The sequence below is a fragment of the Nomascus leucogenys genome, chromosome 9, assembly GCF_006542625.1.
Source record: "Nomascus leucogenys isolate Asia chromosome 9, Asia_NLE_v1, whole genome shotgun sequence".
Lineage (NCBI taxonomy): Eukaryota > Metazoa > Chordata > Mammalia > Primates > Hylobatidae > Nomascus > Nomascus leucogenys.
In genome coordinates this window covers 77,774,516-77,797,979 of record NC_044389.1, presented here as the reverse complement: position 1 = coordinate 77,797,979, position 23,464 = coordinate 77,774,516, and the positions used below count along the sequence as shown (strand labels likewise).

General features: G+C 39.4%; 1 protein-coding gene across 1 annotated transcript in view; it reads left to right on the top strand.

Annotated features, from left to right (window-relative positions):
* Positions 1–23,464, top strand: part of UNC5C (unc-5 netrin receptor C) — a 400,199-nt gene that overhangs the window by 283,871 nt on the left and 92,864 nt on the right. Inside the window, exon 5 of the mRNA XM_030819147.1 lies at positions 21,667–21,847. Coding sequence (XP_030675007.1) covers positions 21,667–21,847 — 181 coding nt within the window. The remainder of the gene's footprint in view (positions 1–21,666; positions 21,848–23,464) is intronic.

The following is a 23,464-nucleotide window of genomic DNA, read 5'->3' as shown; positions in this document are numbered from 1 at the left end:
GGATCAAAACATCAATGGATATAAGATTTGTTGGCATGGCAGAAGGAGCAAAGCTGAATTTTTCTCTAAAACCTGTGATTTGTTTCACCTTTAACAAGGGGATAACTGCTTCTCTAATTATAATCCAGCTATTTCTCATAGGAGTTTAATTGGAGGAACAGGGCACAATGTTCAACTTATTGGCCCAGTTGTGCTTAGAAACTGTCATCTTATTTATCAATATTTGCATCTCTAATTAGCAAGTGGGAAAATATGGGGTGAGGTGCAAAAGAATAGAGTATTTTGCTGAGTATAGTCATGATAAACAGGGAACAGATTTTTTTAAGCTGATACTGACAGGGCAGAAAACTGGTGGCAGCTGGAGGCGCCGCCAAATGTGCAGCATCAGGTGGCTCTCCATCTAATTGATTATTAATGTGGCTGCTGAACACTTTGTTTCATGAGTCCTTCACGTTTCCTTGCCATTCTTCCATAATAGGAACTTCATATTGATGAATTTCCATGCAGCTATATTGTCTCCAGAGTGGTGCTTTACACTCTTTGCAGGCAAAAGAGTTCAGAGAGGAAAGAAGAATCTGAATACTAGTTTGGAGGGAGATGTTGCTTTCAGTGCCCAGTAATGACCCATTGGAATTTTCTCCTACCATGTGTGTAGCTACAAGACAGAGTTTTGATTATGATATGATTCTCAGCCTTGAAGAGAGGTTTTCAAAAGTATTAGGTTCCCTTACTAGCAGTCAGCCTTCAAGCTTTGCTTTGGTCCAACCAACAGTCGCCAAAGTCACCTTATTATGATCATCCCATATTTTTTGGGGTGAAAAAGTATGGGAAAAATCCCATATTTTTTTCTGATAGCTGCCTCTAATAGTTATACACAGAGATCACCACAAGCCCAGAAACACTGTAAGCCAAATTAAAATTGCAATAAGTTTAAGCAACATAAACATCCATTTTAAAGCAAAAGAAATAACAGATTTTATCTGACTTATTATACATCTGTGGCTTGATTTCTGCATGTACTTAGTGGTTGCTTTAAGCCTATAGTATAAAATGCAGATTTCTAAAAATCATCAATTCACTTATATAAGAAATATTTACTGTAGATGCATGGTGTGCCAGACATTTTTCTGGTTGCAGGAAATACGAGTCAGTTAAGTCCCTCGAGGAGAAAAACAATAAGCAAGAATGTGAGAAAAGTGAGTGAGATATTTTCAGATAATTACAAGTTAAAGGAAATAAGGCAAGGTCATATGAGAGAGGGTGATGGTTGTTGGGGATTGAGGATGACTTTAGAATACAAGGAAAGTCGATCTGAAGAGACAGTAATGGAGCTGAGATCTGAAGGTAAGGAAGAAGCTAGTCTTGAAAAGATCCGGGTAAGAAAGCTCCAGGTGATGGGAGCAACAAGGACAAGTACCCTCAGGAGGAGGTGATTGGTTACAAGGTTATAAAGGAGGCCAGTGTGTCTGAGACCCAGTGAGCAAGGAGGAAGGCAGGACGACATTCAGTCGGGAAAGAGGGAACGAGGGCTCAGGCTTGCAGAGACGGTAAGTGATTTGGAGTTTTCTTTAAATGCCTGAAAAGCCAATGGAGACATTAAGGAATTGTCGAGACCTGACATACACCTTTAAAAGATCATTCTGGTTGCTGCATGGAAAATAGACTTTAGAAGTGCAAGAATGGATTTAGGGATGCCTTTATGGGTTTATTTAATGACGAAAATCTAGAAAATATTTAGTCTTTCAGAAGAAACTGAAATGTTCCATGTGGAAGTTCAGCAGACCCACTAGAATGAGCTTTTTTCAGATGATCTAAAATCAATGGTTAATAAACCTCAGCTGTGTTCGAGCACTGTCTATCTCAGTAGAGATTCAGCAGCAGGCAAAGACCTCACCTGTGCCCATAATCACAGAGCAGGAGGGTTTTCAGAAATTTTTGCTGGCCTTCATTTGTTCAAAAAAGGTTTTCCTTCAATAAGTTCCCTTGCTTTGGGATTTCTTCCAATGATTTTTATATGCCTACACACACTACCATAAACTCATTACGGAGTCAGAGAGAGCAAAAAGCACGTATTTTTCTAAAGACGGTCAGACTTAGCTATAGACCTGAACACCTTTAACTGGTAAATAAGAAGAAAGGCTGAGAGTTACTTATCCTGAAAGGCAAGTTTGTAGTAAAAACTGGTCAGGAACTAGCTACAGATTAGTCAATTTGTTGCCCTTTTGCCCTGGAAAAGTTAGCCTTTTAAGGACACTTCAATGACATTTTGTTCCCTTGGATGGTGCTATTATATCTAGTCATTTTACTTTAGGTTTTGGTTATTTTATTTTATTTGGTTGTTGTTGGTATTAGTTCATTTGTCAACATGCTTTTATCTCCTCATAGTTGAACTTAGGTTTTAGAAGTTTTCAGATTTCAAGACAAGTTCACCTCTACAATATGGCCTATGTATGTTCAACCCTCAAAAGCAATGAGCTAGACATATGTGCAATTAAGAGAGTGTTTCCCCAGCAGGAAAACAAATTCCCTTTCTTGGCAAATGCCCTTCCTTTACAGAAGTAACAACAACTGAGCAAAATGCCACTACTTTCCACTTGCTATTTTTATCCTTTGGCTATATTTTTTTTACCATTGTCTAAAGATATAATTTCAGCTTGCTTAAAGACCAACATTTTTTTAAAGCACAAAAATACCCAGACTTCCACAAACCTACTGGAAGGTGCAAAGTATATTTCACAGTGGTCAACACAGAAGTGAATGGATACTTGTTTTATTCCAAAACTGAGGAGCAAAAATCTACAAAGTAGCCTCTGGTTTTTAGCAAGAGAGAACATCCAGCATAATTATCCACAGTAGAGAACTTTTTTGATTGTTTAAAGCACCCACAAGGGAAGGTGAGATACCTTTCACCAGTGGGAGAAATAAGAAAATAATACTAGGATTTCAAACTCCAGAGCAATTAGAGCCAAACCTGCCTGTGAAAGTCTACAGAAGACTATTAGCTATCAATATCTTTTAGAATTGTTAAGGCCTTGGCCAGGCACGGGGGCTCACGCCTGTAATCCCAGCACTTTGGGAGCCTGAGGCAGGTGGGATCACCTGAGATCAAAAGTTTGAGACCAGCCTGACCAACATGGTGAAATCTCATCTCTACTAAAAAAAAAAAAATACAAAATTAGCCGGGTGTGGTGGCGCATGCCTGTAATCCTAGCTACTCGGGAGGCTGAGGCAGGAGAATCGCTTGAACCCAGGAGGCAGAGGTTGCAGTGAGCTGAGATTGCACCATTGCACTCCAGCCTGGGCAACAAGAGTGAAACTCGGTCTCATTTAAAAAAAAAAAAAAAAATTGTCAAGGCCTCGCTATTCTAACTGTGGTGCATAGATTATCTACATCAACACGATCTGGGAGCTTAGAATCTCAGACCCAGAACTCTTAATGAAAATCTTAGCAAGTTCATCAAACCAGTTTTCACCAGGCACAGTGGCTCATAACTGTAATCTCAGCAGTTTGGGAGGCCAAGGCAGTAGGATCACTCGAGCCTAGGAGTTCAAGACCAGCCTGGGCAACGTAAGAGAACCCTATCTCCACAAAAAATAAAAAAATAAAAATTAGCCAGGCATGGCGGTGTGTGCTACTCCAGGGACTGAGGTGGGAGGATCACTCGAGCCTGGGAGGTCGAAGCCACGGCTGTGGTGAGCCGTCATCACACCACTGCACTCCAGCTGGGGCAGCAGAGCAAGACCTTGTCTCAGAAAACAAAAAGAAAAACCAAACCACTCTGCAGTACCAGTTCTCAGAAGTGGAGGCACAGTGGAATCACCTGGGAATTGTTAGAAACTACCAATGCTTATATCCCACCTAGAGATTCTGATTTAATAGACATGATATACAGTCAGGTTATCAAGATTTTTTAAAGCTCTCCATGTGATTCTAAAATGCAGTTTGAGAAGCTCTGATGTAAAGGACAAAGTTAAAACAAACAAATACACAAAAACGTCAGGTTTGTCACTTCCAAACCAGTCAGTAAAACTTGGCAGATTCCCAGCTTCTAGCTAATGCTCCTTGGAGAAGCTTGGCTTGGCTGAGTGTACATTTGATAATAGCCCCATAATTGCTTTTCCCATTTGTTTGATTAATGTACCTATAGACAATGATTCTAGGCTAAATCTCCATTCTTTTAGGTGTGCACACAGTTCTCAACTCTGTTATATCATTTTCAACCTGTGCTCTGACTTGGTGGGCCTCAGTTTAACAGAGTAACCTTTCTGATAGACGTGGAGTTTTCTAGCTAATGGTTGCTGGACTCACTTTTCATGTTGGGTGGCATGTGGCAGTTTCCCTCCGTTAATTAGAACAAATGTGCCAATTATGTTAATGTTTCTCCCGATACCAATCAGTGAATAATTAGACACAACACATCTGTCTTTCACAGGAGAGTATAATAAGAAAGAAAACTGCAAGATGTTTTGCTCTCTATTATTGACATATATGATTAGACAATTCCTTAACCAATCATAGGGTTAACAAGTTTGTATATCAGACGTGCAAAGGATGCCAAAAGTGATTTTTGGAGCTGAGAACCTCTTATTGTTAGCATGGTCCTGACCAAAGTCCACCTATCACTGAAGTATCTGCAAAGAATTTAATTGGTCTTTCCTTCCTTTTTAACAACAACAAGAAATTACATTGCCCTTTTGGTAGAATGCAGGGATGTTGTCTATGTATCCTGAACTAAAGAAATAAACAAGTTCTTAAGTATTTGAAACTCTCAAAAAGTCAACTTTATGTAAAAGGTTACGCTAAAAGAAATCACAAAATTCAGCCTATAGGATCATATTGAAGGTGTTATAAACATGTAAATCAGAATCAGATTATAATTTGTTATAATTTCTACTTATATGTTTCCATAATATCTGAACTTTGGAGCGTTCTGATTGATGGGGAAAAATGATTTTGTTTGTATTGTTATTTACTGGCATTTGCATTCCATACTTGGCAAGGCTTTAGAAAGAGACGGAGTTATAGTCCAATTATTTCATAATATAAGCAGTTCCTGCTTGTGTTGATTCTAAAAGTATGAGGAAGACACTTATAAAATCAACACATTAGTCTTCTTGAAGGTAGTCAAAGTGTATCGTAAGATAAAGCTTTTTGTTTTATTGGAATTAAAAGTCTATACTTTCTGCCGAATATGGCTCACATTCCTAAATGCTTAATGATATTCAGCTATGTATTTGTATCATCTAAAGGTGAAACATCATCCTTTGTTACCATAATGTCTATATTATTGTGATTACGAATATATTGTCCCTCCTGTTAGAAACAGAAAATAAGACTTGAATGTCAGATTATAAATTTTTTTCTTACTGTGACACTAATTTGCTTATTTTAAAAAGGAACAACTCAAAATACATTAAATATATTGGAAAATAGTTATGATTACTACTCCTAGTGTCAGACATTCCAGGAAACCCCCAAATATATCAATCACCCTGGGACACATTCCTTCTGCCCAGGGCATCGTGAAGAATGCAGCATTGAGGGAGAGGCCATAGTTGTCCTTTTTTAAAATTATATCACTTTGCCCTAGATATTTGTCTTCTGTTTTTTAATAGTAAAACATGAGCATAGTTATAATTTTAAAACTTTTGATAACAAACCATGAGAAAAATTATTGGAAATAAATATTGTTTGGAAAGTAACTGTCTTATCTAAATGGGGTCCCATTATGTACACTCTAAATACAAGAACATGGGAATCTGTCTTTGGTAGCTTCATTTTTATGATGTTTAATAATAAAGATGAGAGGGGAGTGAATGAAGGTGAGAAAATGACTATGGAATGTCAAGATTAAACTGGATTATAACTTATCCCATATTTAATGACCAGCTACAAATGGATAACCCACTGGAAAAGTTAATCCATATTTCTCTGTCTTTGCTGATACTATAAATGAATAAAAATTTAAACTGAAGAATAAAGTATTTAGGAAAGAGATAAGAGCATTTTTGAAATATGAGGGTTGTTGAATGCTGGAGTTGCTACTCAGAAGAAATTATGGAAGCCTGAGCCATTGAAAAATGATCTCCATGTTTTGCTGAAAAACTTCTCTTTCCCTGACAGTACTTAGGCAGCCAGTGGTTCTGACTATTATAAAATAGAAGTAACAGTGAAACTATAAAACCATGAGTCTAGGAGCCATAATAAGTTGCTCCTTAAATCACACTGCACACAAGTAGGGATGGCAGTTTTATACACCTTTTCTGGGAACATACCGTATAGTGTCAATAAGCTCTAGTCCTAAAAATTGTAATCAAATTAGGAATCATTCGTATTCGTTAATAAAATCATGTTAGTATTTTGAGAACACTGTACCAGACTGAAGGCATCAGTAGAATTGAATGACCTCACTTTTGGAGGGATTTCTAAACACTTTCTCCTTCTACTGCAAGAGCTGGAATTGGTCCCCATGTAGAAAGGCTAGAGATATGACATCTCTTCTGCACATAACACTAGCAGGGATTGAGGCTGTAAATAAGAAGACACTTTCCTCACTGGGAGTATTTTATGAATGAAGACTCATAAACCACTACCTATAGTCCTGTGCAGCAGGTAAATTGAAAGTCAGATTTCTTTCAGGTGTTTTTTTGGAAGATATTGTTAATTTGGTATTATGAATCTGAAGATATGTACTTCTTAATAGAGACACTAAGGGGCACTGAATCATCATTGTTTAAAATACATTTAGGTAGGTATAGCTTTGTGTAGGGTCAAGTTAGTTCTAGGGAAGAGGCAACTAAATTACGCTTATTGACGATCTCCTAATTCCAGGTGCTTTCTTTTCATATCTCATTTAAATCCCCCTACAACCCCAGGAGGTATGCACCCTCCATTTGTACAGGTGAAGATTATGATTCTGGGAGCTTATGCTGCAAGCTCAGTTAGTGGGAGGGCTGGGATTCAAAGCCAACTCTGCCTGACTCCAAAGCACTGTTTTCCTTATCACAAAAAAAGTTTTATTGCCTGTATGTTTTTAAAATTTGCTACATTAAAATGACACAAATTGTCTGTGTGATCTCATTTGATAATTTTCATAAGCTAATCAGATAAACCCCAGGCCAAAATGTATTTGGGGAGAAGTCATTCATTTAAAAAGTGTCACATCCATCTCATCAATTTTCTAAAAGTAGAGAAAGCACATTTCATTGTGTTGTGTGTTATTATTTATACACACTGCATAAATAATGAAAATTTTAAGAAATTTTTGAATGGAAAAGAGAAATTCAACTCCAGCGTCCATTAATGACTTTATTATTGAAGAAGAATAAGACCGGAGGACAAAGTTTATACAGAGAAGGCCAATGTGAGGAGATATTGTGATGGATTCACACCTATTGTGGTGTGAATCGATCACATCATATTCAGCATTTATTATTTTTTTTGTATTTGTTGAGCATCCAGATGGAATTATCTAAAAAGTAATTGGAAGTATGAATAGAGCTTAAGAAAAGTTGGGACTGAAGATAATGATTTGTGAGTTGCCAGCCTTGAGAGTGAATAAAGTCACTCAGCCAGTGCATAGCTCATTCTCAAACCTGGCTGCACATTGAGGTCACCTGAAGAGTTTTTACACTGATTCTTGGACCCTTTGTCTGCCCAATTAAATAAGAACCTTTCAAGGTGGGGCCCCAGGCATCAGGATGGCTTAAGCGCTCCCCAGGTGATTCTGATGCAGGACAAAGAACCATGATATAAAGTAGAAGGAGGAGAAAAAGAGAGAGGGAGATCCTTGAGAAGGACTATATGAAAATGCTGGATGCTATAAAAGGACCAGTGAAAGAGGTTTGCAAAAGAACAGGTAATCAAGTGGCAGGAAAGACAGCAGAGGGAGGCTTTTCAGAGGGACAGTGGAGCTGTTCGCCACAGAGAAGAGAAGATGCCTTTGGATTTAGCAACGAGAAAGGCCACTGATCACCTTTGAAGTTTGAGTAGAGTGGGGATCAGGAATCCAGACATGGCTAAATGGAAGAGTGAATGAGCAGGTGCATAGAAAGGGATTGGGACTATTTCACTCTTTCAAGGAGTTTAGCCACTAAGGGAAAGAGAAGTCTGAAGCATAGCTGGGGAGGGTGGGTGTGTCGGGCTTAATTTTGTTGTTGGTTTGTTTTTAGGATAGAAGAGACGTGGGCATGTTTCTGGATTACTTGAGACTCAAAGAAAGAGCATTGGGGTAGTTGATATCTTTTGGACTATTCAGTTTGTTGAAACAGACATATGCCATCTGCTCAGATTAAGGAAAATTACAAAAATAGAGTATTTTGTTGGTGACCCAGGGTCTCAACAAGCCTACAAGGATGAAGATTAGAAAGTTACCAGTGAGTGAATTTCTGAGTGCAAGATTTCAACTGGGCATGGTCTTGGGAGTGGCATGTAAACCCTCAAGTTCGTGTCTTCTGAATAAACGTTCTCCTTTTTCCTAGTTGCTAACACGTTTCAGCTGAAGTAGAATGACCCTATTTTTGTTGGTCTTTCATTGATTGTTGAATAAAGACTCACAATGTGAAGATTGTTCCTTACAGAATTATATCACACTGTTGCTCAGCATCCTCACCCCAGAGCATGTTGCCTGAGAAAGAAACAAACCACAGTGATCAGTTATGCTGAACACAGTGAGTTCCAGCATCTGGATATGTATAAATAGATGGTGTCTTTAGGACAGAATTTAATGGAAAATGTATCCGTTGAAAATATTTTTAAGTATCTTTTATTTTATGCTAGATATCATTCTTCCCTGTTTACTAAACTTATATCTTAATTTGTAAGTTATTTAAAGTAATAAGGACATGTTGCAGAATAAATTATTTACTCTGTGAAGAAATCACCATAACACCAGCTTAGAGTTGTACAGAAGTCATCAAGAGTGCTTTCATATATAGTATGCTTTTCAAACCTCACAAGAACCTATGAAGAAGTTAGGACAGATATTACTTTTCTTGTTGTAGAAGTAGAAAAATAAGGTTGAATGATTTTATGTGACTTGCTGAAGAGCATAGACTCAGTGAATGGCACAGCTGGGTCCTATCCCCAGGCTTTCGGCCTTGGGACTTGAGTGTCTTTTGGCAAAATCTCATTGGCCTTCTGTGAAAGTGCAGCATAAACACAACTGCAGAGGCATCCAGGAGAAATATTTGGAGAGTTCCATTCACTGACCTCCAACTCCCACTCCTATTACCCTGTTCTTTAGTCTTCCCAGTTCTCAGCCTTCCTCATTCTCCCCTGGTAGAATTTCCTGCTTTGTAACAGAACCACTATCCTCTCATGCCCTTGTGAAGTGCTCTTTAAAATTTTTGCTAGCATATCCCTAAAAGACTTAAAAAATACATATCTCCTTGCACATTTTATGTTGGTATCTAAAAAATATTATCAAAAAATCAAATAGTGGGAAAAGATAACCATGTCTGGGCATATTATAAACATTTGACAGCTTTAAAAAGAACTGTTAGATGACTTAAAGTTATCCAATGGAATGCAGACACCATAATGACGAATTCCTCAACATTACCAATTAAGAAAATGTAAGAACAAACTTTAACAGTAGGAAAACTTGCCAGGCACGGTGGCTCACACCTGTAATCCCAGCACTTTGGGAGGCCGAGGCAGGCGGATCACCTGAGGTCAGGAGTTCGAGACTAGCCTGACCAACATGGAGAAACCCCGTCTCTACTAAAGATACAGAATTAGCCGGGCATGATGGCACGTGCCTGTAATCCCAGCTACTCGGGAGGCTGAGGCAGGAGAATCACTTGAATCCGGGAAGCGGAGGTTGTGGTGAGCCAAGATCACGCCATTGCACTCCAGCCTGGGCGACAAGAGCGAAACTCCGTCTCAAAAGAAAATAATAATAGGAAAACTTACAGTATTCCTTTTTCTATTTTAACTTATATTTCTACGCCATTTCCCCCATAGATTTTTACTCTAATAGAATAAATTTTAGGCATAAAAATTTCCATTGGTCATCATATTTCTCTGTAATAAAAATTTGCATATAAACTTTATTTCCTTTGACCATAGGGATCAAATTGTTAATTTTTTTGTAAAAACCCAAATGTACTACAAGTTTTGATAAATAATTCCTTGGCATAAAGACTGAATTTTTATTGGAAATACAGCTTTTAATAGGAGAAATGGGGTTTTCATCCCTGCTCCCCTGTCCAGGTAGTTCATTTAGCCAAGTTTGAATGTTACTGCTGAAATGAAACAAGATGAAATCAATTACATTTCTATCTGTCATTTATAATAAACTCAAATACTGAGAACCTTCTCATACATAAGTAAGGAAAATGTGGAGTTGTGTTGTAACAGTGTCCCTCAACTGTGCGCGTCTTCCAAGTTACAGGTCAAAAATTACATAGTGATCTGTCATCAAAATTTATGTTCAGTGACCCGTCATTTGACATATTAGGCCCTCCTTCAGTTTTGATGAAAGCAAAGAATTTAAACCACCTGATTTGCAAAAAGGATTTGTCGCCCAGTTATTACAGTCCCTTATTTTCTCAACTACCACACTAATATTCCCAATTATTCCCTTATCTGGTGCCCTAGAGGTTTTGACACTCTCATGTAATGTATGATGATAAGACTTTCATGCAAGAGATGTCTTTCTTCTGAAAAGCAGAGGGCAAGTTCTTAGAGATACTAGTTATAAGAAGGAATGCAGACCGGGCGCAGTGGCTCATGCCTGTAATCCAGCACTTTGGGAGGCCAAGGCCAGCAGATCACGACATCACGCAATCAAGACTATCCTGGCTAACATGGTGAAACCCCATCTCTAGTAAAAATAGAAAAAATTAGCTGGGCATCGTGGGATGCCTCTGTAGTCTCAGCTACTCAGGAGGCTGAGGTAGGAGAATTGCTTGAACCTAGGAGGCAGAGGTTGCAGTGAGCTGAGATCGCGCCACTGCACTCCAGCCTGGGCGACAGAGGGAGACTCCATCTCAAAAAAAAAAAGGAATTCATATGGAAGTTAAAGATATACTGTAATTCCCTTAAAAATATTTTTGTTTGTATATTTTTGCATAGTGCTGGATACTTGAATCCAGTCCTACCTTGAAATCCTAGCACCTTGAACTCCTCTTTATCTGCAGTCTTCCCTTAGTTATTTATATGCCATGTTTTAGAAAACTTTATATGATTTAGTTTGTTATTTTGCCACGTCATTTACATGTGAAGAGATCCTTCTAATAGTGGAATTTAAAACTGGTCTCTCTTAAAGACATTTCAAGTCATTGTCAAAATTTGGGGGAGCAATTTTGGAGGGTAAGGCTTTCCTGATGCCCCTAAAATCAAAGCACACCCAATTCTATTGCTAGTTCTGAAAGTAAACTTGTATTGGTCCTGTGAGTGACAGGATCATGTTGATAACAGAAACTGTGTCAATGCTTCTTTTCTAAGGACCTCTCTGCTTCCCTAGGGACACCAGCCTGAGGACAGCCTCACCCCAAGTCCTGGAGTAGCTAAAATGTGTGTGTCTTGGTGTCCCAGCTTTTTCCAGCCCCCATCTCGTAATCTGCAGCCCATTCTGTCAAGGCTGAAGTCTGTAGCACTGTAGTTGGCTCCTCCTGGTTCTTGGTTCTGTGGACAGAAAAGAGTCCAGAGCTCATGCGGTCCTGAATTTGGATCTCTGCTCCTTTCTGAGCTTCTAAACCTGTGTAAGCTCTTCTCTGTGGGCATCATTCTTCTCATCTGAAAATTGGGAATGCAACTACTTCTTTCACAGGCTGCTGTGAGGAGGAACCACCAAGTACAAAGTACCTAGCTGGGGACCTGGAATGCATCACACAAGCGTCTTGTTTTTCTCCTTTTTTACCCTTGGGCAACTTCTCTCCATTCCTCCCAACTGCTTCTCTGTCCTCCCAATTTCAGCACAAGGAAAATATTCTTCTTTTGAACTCTCTCTGCTCCCTAAAGCCAGGTCAGGATTCTCATGATTTGCATTAGGGAGTACAAGGTGACCTCTTCCCCTCCAGGTCACATCCCCTACTTTTCCCACCCTAAAGAATGGTAATTATTCTTTAATACAGAATGTGTCCCATAATTTTCACTTCTCCTTTCCCATTAGACCAGCCCATCTGCCCCAGAATCCTTTCTGTGGGGAGAGAGAGAAGCAAAGAAGAGAGCTCAGGGACAACTACTCCATGCGTGTCATCAAAGCCGTGGATAGAGGCTGCTGGAGGTGGCAAGGTCACCAAGTCTGCCCAGAAAGCTCAGAAGGCTAAATGAATATCATCCCTAATACCTGCCACCCCAGTCTTAATCAGTGGTGGAAGAATGGGCTCAGAACTCTTTGTTTCAATTGGCTGTTTAAGCTTAACGGTAAAAGACTGGTTAATGATAACAATGCATCGTAAAACCTTCAGAAGGAAAGGAGAATGTTTTATGGACCGCTTTGGGGGTTTTTTTATTTCATTTTGCATGTGGCAGTTATTAGTTTTTAAAATCTACAGTTTTTAATGGAAACAACTTGACGAAAAATCTGTCACAGAATTTTGAGTCCCATGAAAACAAAGTTTAATGAGGAAAAAAAAGATGGGGGACAGTCCCTTTTTGGGGACCAATGCGGTCATAGGACCAACATAGGTGTACTTTCAGGGTGGTAGGGAAAGCAGAGGTGGCTGGAAGAAAATTCCATCTCTTAGGGACATGGATAAGGGTGTTGAAGCTAATGATGTGTATGCCATGGTATGGGGCTGAGAGATTGATGTCATTAAAAGAACATGTAGACAGACTAGCTTGAAGTACTAGGAGAAAAGAAATGGAAAACCCACAAAAGTAAATTAAAAATTTATAAAAAATAGATTGTCTAGGTAAAAATAATAGTAATATAAATTGCCTATCATTTATGTCTTATTACCAAGTATGATAGTGAATATCTTTTATTTTAATAACTTGTTGCATTAAAATCTTTTCTATTTTTATTTTTATTTTTAAAAAATTGATAATGTTTTCTTATAATTTAGAATTAGAAAATAATTTTTATGAAGATTAATTAAAATGTTAATGCCTATAAAGCAAATGCATGCTAATGACATCTCTAGAATTATGAACTCATATAGTTTAAAGAAAAATATGTATTTAGGGTTAGCATACAAACAATATTGGCCAATTTAATACTCAATTACTTACATATTTGTAGTGTAATCTTAAAGTGTTATACCCTAATATTGAGTGGACTTTGCCCCACAGAAATGCCAGCGAAGGCTGAAAGGACTCGGGTGTTAAATATTTTTCTTTTAGTTTTTAGATTAACACCATTTCCCTTTTATTTTTTAGGGTTGTTTGTGGTTTGTCTCACCGCTTTTAGTATATCCTTAACTAAATGTTAATATTTTCAAATACTTACTGTATGCCAGACAGTAGGTGTTTTGTGTATTAATTCATTTAGTTTTTAAGAACCTTATAATGGGTTCTAGAATTATCCTCATTTTGCAAATGAGGACTCTAAGGCATACAGAAGATAAGACACTTGCCCACGGGAGACATAAACACTAGCCCCAAAATCGCAGAGTTCAGTTTTGAGTCCAAGCAGTTGAAAGCAGCCCTCTTAGCTGGTACTTTAGGAATTGCTCCTTAGAATAAGATGCTCAATTGCACATAGTGGGACTAATAACATCAAACAACAGCAGAATAGACAAACAGGTCATTCTAATATTGCCTTGTAACTGTTTTTAGTACCTGTTAATAAAATCCCATGCCTTTATAAACACTTGAGTAAATTAGTTCAAATATGCCCCAAATCATTGGAAGGACTGTAGTTACTGAACCACAAGGACAGAAATTGTTTGAACATTATTTTGCATCACTGCAACCATGACAACAAGTCATGGTTTATGGTTGAAGTCTTTTATTGTTTTCTGAACTTCAACCTATTTTTCTTTCTCTTTGAATATTTTGTACATAACTAAAAATAATTTCTAACTCAGAAAGACTTCCTTCTTGTATAAATCAGTTTGTTCAATGGGAGGAGTACAGAAAAGAGAAGCCTCAGGTTGAAATCAACAAAAAGCATTGAAATGACCAACATATGAACAGAATTCAGTGGCCAGACCAGAGTACCGACTCCTGGTTAACCAAGATTAGCTTACAAATAAATAGCTTTGCAACAATATAATTACATACTATTCAATGCAATAAATTTCTAACACAACAAAAGATTCTGTATTGTTTCTTGGAATTTTATATACAGTGTATATAAGGAGACTCATCGTGGAATTGTTTCACATGGAAGAATGTTAGTTTAGTAGTGTGTGTTCTGGAAATATTGCATGAAAAGGTTATATATTTTAAATTGTATGTTATGGCTCTTATATTGATTTCTCTTGCTGATTCAGACAATCCTTTACATGATAAACATAATTATTCTCACACACTGTTTTCCTTTCCATTCATCTTCTAAGTTTTATTAATGCTTTATCATTTTTGTCTAAGCCACAATGGTAATGTTGTTGTGCCACGCTGGCCCTGCAAATATCCTTTTTATCAATATCCATGTTCAGTTCTTAATGCTAAGATAAAGCTGATCCAAGAGAAGCAGAAGTCCTCAGGGTTATTTTTTTTAATTATTTCAAAACTTTAAGAGAAAAACTCACTTTGTTCATGGAAATAATGGGAATTTTTAGCAACTTACCTGTTGTCAAAATCATGCTGTGCTAGCTGGATTCCTTGTGAGATCAGCCAAATCTGAATCATTATCCTTTCTACCCTCAATTACTTTCTGCCTCCTGTATCCCTGCTCTGTACATGGATCCTTAAGCCAGAAACGGAAGATGCACCCCCCTTTCCACATACCATCAACTCATATGTCCTGTCCTCTGTCCTTTCCAATTATTGTCTGAATCCATTTTTTTTTCTCCCTGTCTCCTATCCCCATGCCACTTTTTTCTTTTCTTTTCTTTTTTTGGAGACAGTGTCTTGCTGTGTCACCCAGGCTGGAGTGCAGTGGTGCACTCATAGCTCTCTATATCCTTGACCTTCCAGGCTAAAGCCATCCTCCTGCCTTAGCCTCCCAAGTAGCTGCAAATACAAGCACATGCCCTATGCCCTACTAATTTTTGCATTTTTCTTATAGAGGTGTGGTCTCACTATGTTGTCCAGGCTGGTTGTAAGGACTTTAGCGCTGACACTGAGTAAGAGAAGGAGCCATTAGGAGGGTTTGAGATGAGGTATAGTGTGATGGTTGATAGTGAGTGTCAACTTGATTGGATTGAAGGATACAAAGTATTGATCCTGGGTGTGTCTGAGAGGGTGTTGCCAAAGGAGATTAACATTTGAGTCAGTGGGCTGGGAAAGGCAGACCCACTCTTAATCTGGGTGGGCACCATCTATCTAATCAGCTGCCAGCACAGCCAGGATATAGCAGGCACAGAAACAAAAAGTCTAGACTGGCCTAGCCTCCCAGCTTACATCTTTCTCCCTCAGCATCACATTTAGCAAGGGTCCTGTGCTGGACCCTTCCTGACCTCGAACATCAGACTCCAAACTCTTTAGTTTTGGAACTTGGATTGGCTCTCCTTGCTCCTTAGCTTGCAGATGGCCTATTGTGGGACTTTGTAATCATGTGAGTTAATATTTAATAAACATATATATATTTAGTTAGTTCTGTCCCTCGAGAGAACCCTGACTCAGATATAGTATGCTCTGACTTACAGTTTATGGATCACTCTAACTACAGTGTTGAAAATAGACAGTTGAGTTTTCAGGGGAAAAGCAGAAGATACGACAGACAATGTTTGCAATAATTCAGGAAGGAAATGATAGTGACTTGGACCAGGAAGAGGTGGGAGTGAGGGAATGAGAAGTGGTCCAATTCCTAATGTGTGCTGCTCTAACACTGAATGGGCTAAGAAAGAGGAAAAAAGTGGTCAACACTACGTCAGGCTTTTGTCTAAGTAACTGGAGGGCTACAGTTGGCATTAAGTGAGGTGCATAAGACTGTGAGAGGAGCAGGTTTGGAAAGGCGGTTCAGGAGGTCATTATCAGACAACCAAGTGGAGTTGCATGAAGACAGTTGGATATGCAAGTCTGGAGTTCAGGGGTGGGGTCTGGGCTGGAGATAAATTTAGGAGTCATCTGTGTGAGACTGGATGAGCTCACCAAGGAAGTGAATATGGATAGAATAGAAAGCAGCAGAATTCCAAGCACTGAGGCACAGGGACACAAATGTTAGCCTAAGGAAGCTGTGAGGCATGAAGCAATGTAGGATAAAACCCAGGAATGTGTGCTGTCCAGAGAAAGCAAGTCAGGAGGAGGAAGGGAGTAACCAGATCACATGCTGCTGTGAGTCAAGCAAGATGAGCACTAAGACCTCAGTAGCACATTTAGCAAAGAGAAAAGAGCAGCTATGGTGAAGCAGTGGAAGTGAACACAGATTAGAGCGGGTTCAGTGGGGAATTGAAGACAGCAAATGTAAACAACTATTCCAAGGAGTTTTGTAAGGCAGGGCAAGCAGAGAAATATAGGTGGTGGGCGGGGGGTGAATAGAGGCAGAAACAGGCGAGAAGGGTTTTTGTTCTAAGTTTTGAAAACTAACAGCACATCTGTAGGCTAGTGAAAATGATTCAGTATCAAGGAAAATTGAATAATTTAGGAGAGAAAGAAGAGAATTGCTGGGACTTGCCCTTGAATAGAAGAGCGAGACTAAGATACGGAGTACAAATCCTAGGTGACAGATAGGAACACAGAGAGCTCCCCCAGTGATAAGAGAGAGGGTGCAGATGGGGATGGGGACACGGATAGTGGGAGCCCTGGAAGGTGTCTTGTGATTGTCAGTTTTCTCAGTGACATAGAAATCTTGGTCATCAGCTGAAAGTGAGGCTAGAAGGGGAGGTAGTGGAGAGGAGTGTGAAATAGTTATCTAGGAGAAGGGGAGAGTGAGCAATGAAAATACAGTATGCTTTCTTGGTAGAAATAAAGGCCCACTTGTGATCTGTTATGAATTATAAGAGAAGCCCACTCTCCATGGCTATTTACACCCATGTTCCACCTCAAGAACACAGAGCAGGGTGCCAGGCACGGTGGCTCACACCTGTAATCCCAGCACTTTGAGAGGCCGAGGCAGGCAGATCACTTGAGGTCAGGAGTTCGAAACTAGCCTGGCCAACATGGTGAAACCCCATCTCTACTAAAAATACAAAAATTAGCCCGGCATGGTGGTGGGCGCCTGTAATCCCAGCTACTAAAGAGGCTAAGGCACAGGAATCGCTTGAACTCAGGAGGTGGAGGCTGCAGTGAGCTGAGACTGCACCACTGCACACAGTGAGACTTTGTCTTTAAAAAACAAAACAAAACAAAACAAAAAAAACCCCACAGTGGTGTCGTAGGCGAATAGTGGCCAAGTGAATATCTTGAAGTGACAAAGGGATGAGAGCATTGACAGTATAATGCAAGAATCATATATAAAGTTAGACATTGGAATTTATACTTGAAAGTCTGAGAAACAAATTGGTAAATTCAATAGATTGTGGGTGCTGGTGAAGGATTGTTGAATTCAGTATCTTAGAGTGAATAGGAAAGACAGAAAAGGGTAAAGGAAAGGATAATTGGAACTAAGTTTATGGAGTTGTAATTGATGATAAGGACAAGAGCTAAATCATGCTTCTCAAACTTTAGTGTGCATATAACCCCCTGAAGTTCCTAGTAGGATGCATATTTTGATTTGGTAATAGGTGGGCAGAGCCTTAGATTCTGTATGTCTATCAAGCTCCCAGTGACACTGATGCTATTGATCCAGGGATTGCATTTTTAAGGGCAATGATCTAGACTGGTATTTCTCAGCCCTTACAGTAGATTACAACCCTTGGGGAGCTTAAAACACACTGATGCTAGACCAGTGAATTGGAGTTTTTGTGGGTTGGATTTAGCTTTTCTGGATTGAATTTAGAATTAATATATTACAAATGTTTTCCACATTATTCTATTGTGAAGCGGAGTTGAAAACCTTTGGCCTAGAATATGTGACCTTAGAGGATAAGATCATTGCAGGATGGAGGGTCACGGAACTGAAGGGCCAAGATGTTGAAAGCATCATCTTTGTGGTTATTAAACTCTTCAGAAATTATGCTTTAGATAAAGTGACTATAAGCCCAGAGGTCTGTAAATAACTACAAAAAAAAGAGTCAAAATTGGGTGATATAATCTGGTGACATGAGATTCAAGGCAAAGATGTTTAGAGAGAACAGTCTGAAAGACACAATGATGAGCGAGGACAGCACTTACCCATCCCCAGCCCCAGTGGCATGTTGGATTTGGGAAATCAAACATCCACTCCTTCAGAGGACTCCAGAAGAAACAATGGCATCAGAAAGACCTAGACTTTAGTATGAGAAAAACATAAAGGAAACAATCTAAGAAGAGACTGAAATGTTAGAAGATTTTCATGCTGTCTTCCAGGCGGTATGGAAGAGTGTCAGGACTTTTGGGGTTGGTGATGTGTAGCCCCTGGTATTACAGCACAGGAGGTGAGGGGCAGCCTGCGGTCCTCACTGAGCCTCTCATGGAGACGATTGTCTCAGAGCAGAGTGCTGTGATAGCCCTGGGGTGTTGGGGACTGTGGGGTCTTGTCAGAAGCTGGAGGAGTCCTGGGCCCCCTCTTCATTCCTGTAGCTATTTTCTAGCTGTAGAACCCTTTGCTTCTTGAAATAAAGGCGTGAAAGCAAATCCAGTGTGGAAAACAGGAAAAAGCAAAGTTTCTGTGATCCAAGTGGGAGTTAGGGGAGGAAAGCAGTGCCCGCCACAGGGGCCATCAAACACTGCTGGGGCTTCTCAGGGGTCCTGAGGTTCAGGTCAGAACCACTGCTCCAACATAGGCAAGAGACACCCAAGGCAAATGTGTAATTATGTATAATCGAGTAAAGATCATATACCCAGCAACCATGTCTCTTTAAATCTTTTGCCAACCATGCAGATTGAACACTTTCTTCCATGTAATAAACTCTTCATACAAACAAGTGGTTTCTAATATCCCTTGGGACTTCTTTATGTTGTTTAGGATAACATCACTGTTAAACTGACATCATTTACATAGGAGGAACCATAGTTTTGAATAGCTATGGGTTCTCTCCAGAGACAAACCATGAACCAAAGGTATGAATGTGAGTAGTTTTTTTAAGAAAGCGCTTCCAGGAGAACCCTGTAAGTGGGAGAACAAGCAGGAGAGAAAAGAAGCCTAGTACAGGGTTGAGTGGTCCTTATACAGAATGTGTGAGACCAGAATTGTTTTGGACTTCAGGTTTTGGAGTATTGGCATATACATAATGAGATATGTTGAGAATGGGACCCAAGTTCAAACATGAAATTCATTTGTTTCATATGCATGTTATGCACATAGCCTGAAGGTAACTTTATATAATATGTTAAACAATTTTGTGCCCGAAACAAAGTTTGTGCACACTGAACCATCAGAAAGCAAAGGGATCACTATGTGAGTCACTCATGTGGACAGTCTATGGTTGTTTGGTGTCACCGTCATTCCCTTGGGGATGCTGAATAAACTGTGTGTTACGCACCTGCATTTTGACTGCAACCAGTCATGAGGTCATGTGTGGGATTTTCTACTTGTGGTGTCATGTTGGTGCTCAAAAAGTTTCAGATTTTGGAGCATTTCAGATTCCAGATTTTTGGATTAGGTATGTTCCATTTATAATAGTGTCAATTCACGTCCAGTCTCAAGGATGTAGCTGCAGCCTCATCCCTGCAAGGGACTTCTGGAAAGTTACAGCTCAGATTCTGACCCAATGGGACAGAAGCCATATTTCTGCACCCATTAGTCAATGGCTAATGGGGAAGTTATAAAAAATCCTAGGCATTTTCAGGCAAAAACAATCCATGAGCCTGAGGGCTGCTCTTCAGAGAAGAGGGCCAGGTGTGAGTATTTGAAAGAGAAGCACACTGAGCACAAAAATGGTAGAAGGGGTGCAAGTACAACCGAGAGTAAGGGAGCCTGTCCATGCTTTGTGTGATAGGAGGCTTTCTTTAGAAGGGCACAGATAACCTAGGTAAAGATTCCACTCAAAAACTATTAATTTCAACTTTTAATTATCATCAAAGAGATTTTTAACAGTATAAATTGTGCCACCTTCTCCCATGCACTTCCAGCAGGACCGTATTTCCACACATAGGGTGAAACGGTGAGAAAATCCAGGTCAAGTGAATATGAGTATATATCTCAGAGGTACCCAGGCATAGCCCTGACTGAATGTGCAGTCTGTATTTGAAAACAAAATACATATTTAAAACACCCACTGTTATAAACAGATTCTATTCTTTTTCGCACTACCCTGAGTGCAAATATCAAGAATGTTTAGCTTTTTCAGCTTTTACATCATTACAAATAGTTTCTCTACTCTACAACCTCATATGTTTCTATATTTCAGGATTGTTGTTGATTTTTATTTTTCTCTATAAATGTTGGCTTCTCCTCTAAGGATTAGAGGAGCATTATTTGAGAGTCCCTGTCTTAAGTGTAATTTAGAGTTGTGCAATGTCAAACCCACTGACAGATTTAGAGATTAATTCCTAGACCTCTTGTGGTGCTAGAGAAGCTCCTTAAGGTTTTGAAAATGGCAACAATATTGACTCCCTACCACTAAAGGTTACCTGTATCCACATTCACCCTAATGCAAAAGGAGAGTTTAAGTGTGGTAAATATCAACGTTGTTTGTTGTTTTGCTTTATGGAAAAACCTGTGCATAGAAAAAAAAAAAAAGGCAACTGCCAGAATAAGAAATAGTTTACCTCCAGAAGTACAGCTTATACAGGTATGTTTCCTCTTTTTATTCAGCAAGTATAACGTCACTATTACTACATTAATATTATTCACATAGAAAAAATAGTTCAGTAGTTTTAAATGGTCATGTCTTAAGGTCAGGTTCCCCAAAAGGACACCCTGAGCCAAAGATTTGAATGTTAGCATTATACAAAAGGAGGGATTTGAGTATGATTTGTAAGCTATTCAGATTGTATTAAGAATTGGTAGAAAAACTTAAAAAAATATTTTGGCTTAGATACATCTCCAAATACGTGTTTTGCGACATTTTGAAAGTGTATTTTCAGGGATATTTAATCCATACGTTTCAGTGAGGCTACACGTAAATCACCCAAACGTTATTTTATTACAGCTATGTGATGTCTAAAATGCCTTTTGTGCTTTTAAAAATAGTCTTTCTATTCTTTTCTGAAAAGCGGCAGGTAAGTTGCCAAGAGTAAAGAAATCAAATAGCAAAAGGTTTGAGTTCAGTTTGAAACGCTTATCCTATTATTTTTTATTGGGTTCTAAACTTGGCAGCACACATTCCCCATTTGTGCCTGCAGGGCAAAGTGAAAACAATTTGAACACTATATTTCCCAACTGGTTCATTGACATTTGAGAATAATGTAGTACAGACAGAATCAACATGTTTGGCAGGTGAGTGATACTTAACATGACCTTGGAAAGTTACTTCCCACCAGTTTGCAGAAGTTCATGGCCTGGAACAACATTGTACATATTACAAAACACAGGTATCGCTTCTTGGCCTTTTGGCTAAGATCAAGTGTACAAAATGCAGGTTAGGACAGACAGCCATCAAGGGATCCATGCTGAAGATTTATCTATTTTTCTCATGTATCTTTAGGTGGAATGGTTGAAAAATGAAGACATAATTGATCCCGTTGAAGATCGGAATTTTTATATTACTATTGATCACAACCTCATCATAAAGCAGGCCCGCCTCTCTGATACTGCAAATTACACCTGTGTGGCCAAAAACATTGTTGCCAAGAGGAAAAGTACAACTGCCACTGTCATAGTCTATGGTGAGTGGCCCTTCAGGGTCTCAATCTAGCTCATGTCTAACTGCAGTTTCTCATTGGCATCGGTAAAGCTAGAAGCCCTTTTTTTAAAATTTCATTTTATTTGAGATAGGGTCTTGCTCTGTCACCCAGGCTGGCGTGCAATGGCATGACCGTAGCTCACTGTAGCCTCGACCTCCTGGGCTCAAGGGATCCTCCTACCTCAGCCTCCTCTGGAGTAGCTGGTATCACAGGCATGCACCATCATGCCTGGTTCTAGAAGCTCCTTTTCAATCTCCATTGCTGCTTGCTTGCTGCTTTTCACAGGGGCAGTGAGGTTTAATTGTTTTCCTGGTACTGATATGAAAGGATAGGCTCGGATAGTCTCAGCCCTTTCTCAGTCAGCTTCTAGGAAAGCGAAGGAAGCCTACCTGAGTGCCTGCTGCTTCTGTAAGCCCTCTCCTCTCCAGAACCTGCACCACCAAGATCTAGATTAAGTTCTAAAGATGAATATGCTTCTATCAGCCTGCTGATGTTTCTGTGGACCTAACCTCAGTCTTATAATTGCAAACCCTCAGAAAGTGAGAGCTGACCTATTCCCAAAATACATTAGAGCAATTTTACCTTCTTAGAACTCATTCTACTCACTCCATCAGAGGTGCGCAGAGTGAAGATAAGGGCTGCCTTATCTGGCCAAGTGGCCCTAATGCTAACAATATGGTAAAGTCCAACAAAGTGACTTCTTAGGAAGCTTCCTCCCATGCCCTGGTCCTTTCTAAGCCAGCTCATCTCTAAACCTATCAATCCTCTAGAAGTGATAAGCAATTTCATACCCCATTCTGATGTGGCACATATGCTTTTATCTCCCTGTGTGCTTTAGCACTCAGTTATTTTCTAGTCATTTCATGAGTAGATTCATCTCCCCAGCTAAAGTTAAGCTCCTTGGTAGACTGGGAGGCTGGTCTGGATATTTACATATTTCTCACAATGTTAGACCTCCAATAGTTCCTCATATTATTGATGTTTTACTGTCTCAGAGGAAATTGAACAACCTGGGAAGTATTTTGACGTTATGCTACCTCCAGAATGATATGCCCATGCCTCACCACCTCTTAGAACATAATGAAGATTTTCATCACTGTTTTAGTGTCAAACTCCATGGGCCTTGGAGTCTTATTGACTGAAGGAGGGAGAGCCACTGGCAAGTATGTGGCTCATGGTACAGTCAGTCATGTGTCACTTAATGATGGGGATGCATTCTGAGAATTGCATCCTTAGGTGATTTCATCACTGGGCAAACATCATAGAGTGTATTCACACAAACCTAGATGGTATAGCCTACTGCACACATAGGATAGATGGTATAGCCTATTACTCCTAGGCTACAAACCTGTATACTGTGTTACTGTACAGAATACTGTAGGGAATTATAACAAAATGGTAAACATTTATGTATCTAAACATAGAAAATGTACTATAAAAATAAGATATCAAAGACAAAAAAAAAGATACACCTGTATAGGGCACTTACTATGAATGAAGCTTGCAGGCCTGGAAGTTGCTCTGAGTGAGTCAATGAGTGAGTAGTGACTGAATGCGAAGGCCGAGGACATTACACTGCTGTAGACTTTATGAACACTA